Source organism: Aptenodytes forsteri, unplaced genomic scaffold (assembly GCF_000699145.1).
Source record: "Aptenodytes forsteri isolate BGI_AS27 unplaced genomic scaffold, ASM69914v1 Scaffold23, whole genome shotgun sequence".
NCBI classification, from domain to species: domain Eukaryota; kingdom Metazoa; phylum Chordata; class Aves; order Sphenisciformes; family Spheniscidae; genus Aptenodytes; species Aptenodytes forsteri.
In genome coordinates this window covers 4693325-4701825 of record NW_008796043.1, presented here as the reverse complement: position 1 = coordinate 4701825, position 8501 = coordinate 4693325, and the positions used below count along the sequence as shown (strand labels likewise).

Below are 8501 nucleotides of genomic sequence, written 5' to 3'. Positions count from 1 at the left end.
ATTTTTGATGGAGGGGCGCAGGACCGCCCTGCCCCCCCAGCCACTCCTCAGGATTTACTTTAGGGTGGGTCATAAACCTCAAGTCGAACACACCTCCTTCCAGAATTAAGTATCTTGCTGAAAGACTCTGATTTTGGAAGAAACACAGTGAAGTGCAAGACAGAAGCCATCAGGCCCCAAAAAAGCTCAGGGTCATTTCCACTGTAGTCAATGACAAACTCTTCAATGAGTCTCGTTCTGTGGGAGCAGGAGTAGACCTGCCATATCTTGCTTTCCTACTAATGTCCAATGGCATGGCAACATCCTTTACTGTCTAGTGGTCTCTTTATTTTAGCTTCCCTTCTTTCCCTAATCTTTTCAGGAGCCTCTTATCTCCAATACTCTCTTTGAGCGAGGAGTTCTCCTAGGACTGGTTCTGAGCGTTTGCCACAATTCATTAATAGAAAGCGTTTTGAGGAAAAAAATCCTCCTAACTGAGGTGGCTGGTGCTGTGCTTGTGTTATGCTCACCTCAGCAGCAGAATCAGGCTGGCTGAGGAAAATCAAGCCATTTGTGTAAAGGACCCTTAAGCATAAAACAAATCACAGCTCCTTATTTAAATAACACAGGACCGTGCAAAATTCACAAATTAAGAGCTTCTAAGGAGTGTCTTATGCAAACCTTTGCTTAAAAATCCACTGGTGCTATGTGTATTACTCTTTACTTCACCTGTTTAAGCCATGCAAAAGGTTTAATCAAAGTCTCCCTTTAACAAATACAGCATTTGAAGGAAAAAAAAAAAAGCCAGAACAAATGCTAGACAAAAACACCCCCACAAGTTTTTATCTTTCTCATTGAATCTATTTAGTGTGGTATTTACCCATCTGAGCAGAGCTATGCAGGGGTCTAAACACCACAGCTGTGTTGCCATTCCTCAGGAGACTTAGTCCTTGCTGTGGGAAGAAGCTCTTATCTGCGATTTGATATTGTCCCTGACCACGCTCATGCCCTTGAACCGTGATGCTGTCAGTGTGTCGGGGCACAGCTAAGGACAAGTATCAGCTGTTTTACCAGACTCCACAGGCAGCTGCTGCTGTGATGCTGCAACAGGTATGTGACGGGGAGTGTGTCTGGCGAGAGGGCTCACGCGTCGGGAGCGGGGCTGTCGCTGGGTCACCCAAGGAAGCCCTGTCCTGCGCCCACGTGTGCTACATGCTGTGCCTGGGTGGAATAAGGGAGAGATCACGGCCCAACTGCAAATGCATGAAGGAGTCATGAATCTCATGCTCAATGCAGGGAGTTTGCGCCACACTAACAGGTTTTAAGACAAGAAAAGTGTGAGACTAGGAAAATGAGTATGGCAGGACATGCTGGGACTACACAGTGCCGCAGGTTGGGATAGCAGAATTGCCCTTGGATCATCGTGCACAGATTTGAGGGTAGCAGTGGTTTATTATCTCATTAGAAACATCTAATTCCCTGTAATAAAGATTCCATGTAGAGTACGTCAAAGAACAGACAAGGCTATTACAGCCCACAGTCAGGACTAATGCTTTTTTTCACCTCTCATTGCTAAATAGGCAGGAGTAGCTTTTCAATTTCAAAATAAAAAACTATATAATTACAGTAATAATACCATGCTCCTGACTGCTCTGCAGCTGCATATTGTAAAACTCAAAGCCACTGATAGAAACAAAAGCAGTAAGTCAGTAACAGCTTTACAGAAATGTTCTGCTGGGGTGATTATATCTGTCAAAATACTTCTATAAAGGAAAGACTGACTACTGAACATATTTCACATCCCTTTCCCCCTAAAAAACCCTGCAAGTGCTTGCGTCTTTTCCTAACAACAGATAAAGAAACCTTTGCCAGAGGTGTAATTAAGACTGTATGAACACTGGAACAAGCATGGATCCTGTTCAAATAGTTATGCATCAGTTACAACAAAAAGCCAGAAGCAGTCATATTTTTATCATCCATTATAAAAAAATATTTCCCAATCAGTGTTTCAATACAGTTAAAAGTTAAAAACCCTCTACATTACTGATAAATTAAAAAAACCATATCTCCAACCATCTTGTAAGAAGTAGGTAAGTAATTTAAACCTTTAGTTTACATAAATTAGCACAGAAATGTATATTTGAACAAGTGCACTGAAAACAGATATGCCTTCTTTTCTTCTGGTATCTCTTATTTGAGTTATTAAGTAACAGGAAAGCCTTTATATTCTTTGCATGACCTTGAGAGTCTGCTAACACTAAATGGTCAATAGTCAAACCCCAGGAGAATGTTTCACCAGATAGACAATGACAAGAGGGAGCATGAAGTACAGTCAAATGCTTTGCAGCCTTATTACAGTAGACTTCAACATTCAATTTCAGCGTATTTACTCTCAGGAAGGGATGAAGGTAATATATTTATACTGCAAATCACATGAATGAAATTTGATGGGTTGATAAGATTTTTTTTTTTAAAACCTATTAAAGTATCATTTTTTCCGAGGTAGTTTGCAAGGCAATAGTGATGTACATGAGTGGAAACAATACCCCTTTGCTTGACTGTGGATAAAACTCTTAAACACTGTTGGTGCTGTCCCTGAACCTCATAGAGAATGCTTAATGGATAAGATGTTCTAATCGGAGCTGACAACAGCCAATTAAGTGTCAGAAGAACAATCTGGTAAGTAGGTCTTCATGTCTATAGGCATTTCCTGATACGTCTTAACTGTCAATCTGAATGTTAAACATCTCTATCTTTATCTCATTATTGACTGATTTATTAAAGGGGAATGCTTTCATCTCTTTTTTTGACTTTGGGGTTGCTTCAGAAAGAAGGAAAGGAAAATACTAGGAACAACTCTTAAGTTGGAATAATAGATGCGGAATCCTAATTACAGCAAAGTCCTAATGTTCCAACTGAGCAGGTGTATGGTTTGGTGACACCACTACCATGCAGCTGCCCACACCATACCTTTTAATAAGCGGTAGATGCTCAGTCTAGAGGAGATCTGTTTCTTTAATAGGTGGAAGGACATCTGTGGACGTGCTAGCAGGCTGCTCTCTGCTTTCAGTGCTTCTTGCTAGTCATACAGAAGACAACACCTCGCTGGATGGATCTCTTCCCTTCTTGTCCTCACCCCTGTCGATATCAATCACATGAACTATGCCAGGCTTCAGGATCAGGTCATCAGTCTCTACGTGGCTCCTGTTATCGTCCACCTCGATGTACTTCCCTTTGGATGGCTGGGTAGCCTTACTGAAGACATCTTTAAAACGGCGCTTGAGTTCAACGTCCGGGCAATAGACATACTCATAAAGAGCACCAGCAAGGACTGCTCCTATTATTGGTCCCACCCAATATACCTGCAAAAAGAGGTGGAAAAAAGACGGGCATTAAGCTCTAGAGCAAACGGAGAACCCAGGGTCTCAGAGAAAAGTATGTCACTACAGACTTCACCCAGAAAAGTTTCTGCAAAATGCCCCAGCCCAATTGTTAAAACCAACTCTCCAGAAATGCACAGTCACATAGTTCCCTGGCTTTCATGGACCGGGATGGAATTTGCCATCGTACCAGTTTATGAGGCAGAGAAATGTAACTACCATAGGTTTCACAGATGGTGACCTGGAGCTCAGCAATTAAGCGACTGCTCTAAAAATCACAGATGAAGTTGGTCAAAACGCAGTCTCTTAGGCAGTTAATGGCATTAGTCCTAGGTCAATTTTTTTTTGCTTTCTGCCTCCTCCCAGCCTCTCTCTCTTACATATATTTCACCCCCTTCAGAAATGCTCCCTAGTCACCTTGAATCCAGTCATCTAAACCATCTCGCATCCGTGGGTGTGGCTCTTCCCTAAAAACTCCTCTCGTGCCAGCGTTTAGGGAATCACCAGGCAGTGGACCCCACAGAGCAGAGGAGAAGAGGGACCTATGCTGACATGCCAGTGAGGTACAGTTACTACCTCCCTGATGCCTGAAAAAGATTTCAGTTTACATGCCTGGTTACCAACGTTTTGGGGCAGACCAGCTGAGCAGCAGTGAAGCTATGGACACCTCCCATGGACAGACACGCAGGCATCCTCTCTGGCTGCCCTACCTTCTCCTGTTAATAGAAAGCAGCTTTTTTCCCCTCTTTATGGCCTCTTTATGGGAGATTTAACTTTTTTTTTTTTTTTTTTTTTTTTTTTTTTTTTTTTTTTTTTTTTTTTTTTTTTTTTTTTTTTTTTTTTTTTTTTTTTTTTTTTTTTTTTAAACTTTGTCCAGTGAGACAAAAGTACAGGTTCTTCATCATCCTTATTTGGATCAACCATAGCTATAACATTTCTTGAGACAAAAAAGGCCACAGATCCTGGTGGAGTCATGTATGAATTGTCAAATACAGCTCTGTAATCACAACATACAGTTGCTCTGGCATAGCTTTGCTTTTCAACTAGCAGGGGTAAGATGATTGAGAAGCAGTTTTGCCAAAGAAATAGTTTTGTCAAGTTTTATTGATCCGTCTCTTGCCAAGAGGCCTCCTCTAAATTTTCATCGCTCATTGCCAGCTGTAGACAACATATATGGACTGTTTGCAAGATGACACACAAAACAAACACCAATGTAGAAAACTGATTTTTTTTTCCTGCATTTTCACCCAAGGCGACAATGAATTTTTAAGGAAACAAAACCTTTCCTAGTGCATACGCAAACAGTTCTACTTCAGTATCTCAGACTCACATTTCCAAAATGATCCAAATTCGGCTCCTGATCCCGCAGAATCCAACAGGCAGTCAGCTACCTGATTATCTAATTTGAATAAGCAAATACAACCGCCATGCACAACTTTGTAGGGTACCTATCTATTTCAGCATGACATGCAGCAGTTCTGTAACATTAGTAGGTGCAGAAGCCCACGGGCTTCTGTCAATAGCATGCCAATGTCACTGCTCCGGAGGAGGAGAAAAGGCCATCTTTCCAAGTGACCCGGACAGTAGCTAAGCTTCTCCTACAAGTTTCTCCGTGGTACATTTGTTTATTGTTTATAGCTTTAGTTATAAATTACAGGATCCCTCAGAATATGGATAATTAATCTCGTGAAAAACTACAGCAGTTTTTTGTATGAACAAGCCATTCACTGATAACTGGGTAAATCTGCCTCAATAGGATAACTCTTGGGAACAAAGTTACACAATCGTGTTTGCAGAATTGGAGCCTTAGGGCCTGAAGACAATGCTATTTCTGTTATTAGCTGCAGTGGGAGCAATGTGGGCTTCATACTTTAAAAAAAAAATCAGGAAAATCCTTATATGCACTGTAACATGCAGTTCTTACAGTTAGCATTAAAAGTGTCCCTAGAAGTGCTTTCCTGTCTTTAATTAGGTGAGGCTGAGCTGCAATCCATCTCTCCCTTATAAAATGTGAATTGGTTTTTAATAAGTTTACTAGTGGGATGCTACAGAAAATGACTGCATCATTCACAATCTGTTTATCCAATTGTTTCCTGCGCAAATACTCCTAGGGTATGACACTTTCAAATTGAAGCAGGTAACATCTGGTCTGGTCTGCAAAGACCAGACTGCAACCCCTTCATCTCTCACTGCGGGCATTTGCCGAGGCAGGTTCTCCCCCAGGAACCAGACCACAGAGGGTCCCTGCTCTCATGTTATATATGTCTGCCCCAGTTTGCTGCAGAACCAGGTGAAACGTGAAGCCGACAGAATTACTTCCATAACTTCTCACCAGTGTGACTGGGGGGTTTGCAATCTGCCTTGGAGGATTCTTCTTTCTAGCAGTTCAATTCTTTCAGTCTCACTAGATGCCTTTTTTTGTTTTGAACTTTTTGTATGATTTCCTTTCTACCCCAGCTACTACCTCCACAAAACGGCCCCTGAATAAAGATGCTATTCCAACGCGTTGCATACTGCACCACAGTCCTAGGCGAGGAGCATAATTATACCAAAGCTTGTGGCAGGTCTCAGTGCCTGTCTTCCTTGGTGATGGTCTCTATGTGACGTACTGGGATAGATAACTAAAAGCAAATGATGTTTGAAAAATTCTGACAGCTGTTTGTTGCTATGGTGAAGGAAGCATGAAAGCAGAGTTACCCATTGGTTTTCCCATCTCCCCATGATCACAGCAGGTCCAAATGATCGAGCAGGGTTCATACTGGCACCGGTGTAATTGATCTAAAGCAGAGACAAAATGTTGCCTGTTACTAAAGTCTTGAAGGTCATTATTCAATTTCTACTAGTCCTTGTACTATGGGACACCCTGGGTTTTTATGGCTTTTAATCTTGACAGCTGGTATTGTCACTCTCCCAAGTCTTATCACAAAATTAACAAAGTCATCACATAAACAGGCAGAAAAGCTCTGATGCAACACCCTACCCAAGGGGACCCTCCTGCTACTCCAAAGGGTTTTGGCGTGGATCCATAAAGAATATAGCAGCTATATAGCTATAGCACCTATAAAGGCCACAGAAGTTTCCATTTACTTCTGAAGTAGTCACAAAGGGACAAGGGGTCTACTTTTTAAAAAGAAGCCATTAACTTACAGCAAATAAATGTCCAATTGCAACAGAAAATCCAATGGCTAAAGCTACTGAACCAGTGACATCACTTCGTTTTGAATCACAGCTGGCAAAAATAGTAAAAACCAGCTGGAATGTAATTATCAACTCCACCAGGAGTCCATGGCCAGCGGAAAGATCCCCGTGCACCTGGAAGAAGGGAAAGAAACACTGGAGATAAGCAAAGGTGATTTTATAAATCAGAAAGCCACTGCATACATTAATTGTATTTCAGGACCAGTGACATCACTTCGTTTTGAATCACAGCTGGCAAAAATAGTAAAAACCAGCTGGAATGTAATTATCAACTCCACCAGGAGTCCATGGCCAGCGGAAAGATCCCCGTGCACCTGGAAGAAGGGAAAGAAACACTGGAGATAAGCAAAGGTGATTTTATAAATCAGAAAGCCACTGCATACATTAATTGTATTTCCAGGAAAGGTATTTCTAAATGGTACACAAAGACAACAATGAACTTTTAGAGGTACAAATTCCCCTCACACACACTTTTCTCCCCTTTTAATTAAATTTTTTTAATTTTATTTTATTTTGAGAGCCATGGAAAATTACTGCTGGACTGAGAACAGAAGGCTTAACAGTAACACCCAACAAGAACTTCAAAGTTAGACTGCAGAAGTATAGTTTATTTTTACACAGGGATTTGCAAATGCTGCACTTCCCCTTCACCAATTTTTTTCTTGGGAGCACTGTAATTTACTGTTCAATTATAAATTCATTAATTAGCCCTGACTTAATTAATTTAAATTTCAATTAAAAATTAAGCAGTGTATGGCTCAAGTGCATTTTTAATAAGTCCTGCAACAGGGCTAACTGATGGCATTCCTTATTAGTTTAGCACAAAGCTGAAATCTAAGCCACAATCTATTTCAAAAGTATGTCAGTTTAAATTGATGGGTTTTCAGTCCCCATCATAATGGCATAGAATTAACTTCCCCCTCCCCAGCCCATATGAAAATGGCATTTCACGCATATATTATTCAAATTTTGTATGTCAATTAACATACCTGTTGTCATCAGATTTGGGGAAGTTCTAGGAAAGAGAACTTCTATAAAAAGAACAGCTATAGATATTACGCTGCATAAACCCATCCTAAGGAGAGCTTTAAGCCCTGTCTAGACGCTGTAAATAAACCAGCAAGCTCTTAAAATCTCTACTTGAGCTCTCTTTATTCTGCATGACACTGATTATACTTTCTTAGGCTCTAAGCTAGTCTAGTGCAAGAGCCGGAGGAGAAGTGATTACCGCAGTGACTCCCAGGCCTCCTACCACGCTTGGTGGTGTGACGAGGTAAAGGATGCCTGCACCCACGATGGCTCCCAGGCACTGGGCAAGAATGTAGAAGACGGACTTGGCGAGGCTGATCTTCCTCGTGCAGACCATTGCCACGGTCACAGCAGGGTTAATGTGGCCTCCGCTGATGTGTCCAAAGCACTGCACCATGGTTGCAATGCTGAGTCCAAAGCAGAGGGAGATAAGGACCATGTCTACAGGCAGGGGCTTCTCTGCTCCACCCCAGTTGATCGTGGAGCCGAGGCTGAGGAGGACAAAAATGAGCATGGCCAAAAATTCTGCCGAAACGGCTTTCCAGAAGGGCTGAGTCCAGACTCCTTTAAACGCCACCATGATGCTCTCACACTTACACAGACGTCCACACTTACTGAAAAGGGAAACAGAGCTTCATCAGAAGTCACCAAGTAAGCCTTATGCTCTCCTGTTAGGGGATTGCTATCCAGAAGACTTTGGAGAGAGGGCGGCAATGCTGAGTATCCTTGGGCTGAGACGACCACAGACTGCACTCTCAGAGCAGACTGCCCTTAAAACATGACCAGTGTTCGAGTGTCTGCAGGACACAGGGTAATTAACCACCCCTTGCGATAAGTCTGTCTGTATAGCTTCAGTTCACAAAAAGCAACCTCTGCATCTTTTGAAATAAGTGAGTATGAAGATAAGTGTATTCT

General features: G+C 41.9%; 1 protein-coding gene across 1 annotated transcript; it reads right to left on the bottom strand.

Annotated features, from left to right (window-relative positions):
- Positions 1-239: 239 nt before the first annotated feature.
- Positions 240-8215, bottom strand: AQP4 (aquaporin 4). Its single transcript, XM_009285632.1, has 4 exons — positions 7786-8215; positions 6507-6671; positions 6057-6137; positions 240-3341 (listed from the first exon to the last, which is right to left on the bottom strand). Exons 1-4 carry the CDS (start codon positions 8164-8166, stop codon positions 3063-3065), a joined length of 906 nt encoding a protein of 301 aa, XP_009283907.1. The 5' UTR covers positions 8167-8215; the 3' UTR covers positions 240-3062.
- Between the last annotated feature and the right edge of the window lie 286 nt (positions 8216-8501).

Excerpts from the sequence above, each read along its gene's own strand:
- AQP4 (XM_009285632.1), bottom strand. The coding sequence starts at position 8,166 with ATGGTGGCGTTTAAAGGAGTCTGGACTCAGCCCTTCTGGAAAGCCGTT. Across the intron at positions 6,138-6,506 it reads CAATTGGACATTTATTTGCT|ATCAATTACACCGGTGCCAG; the intron begins GTAAGTTAATGG and ends TCTCTGCTTTAG. Across the intron at positions 3,342-6,056 it reads GGAGATGGGAAAACCAATGG|GTATATTGGGTGGGACCAAT; the intron begins GTAACTCTGCTT and ends CTCTTTTTGCAG.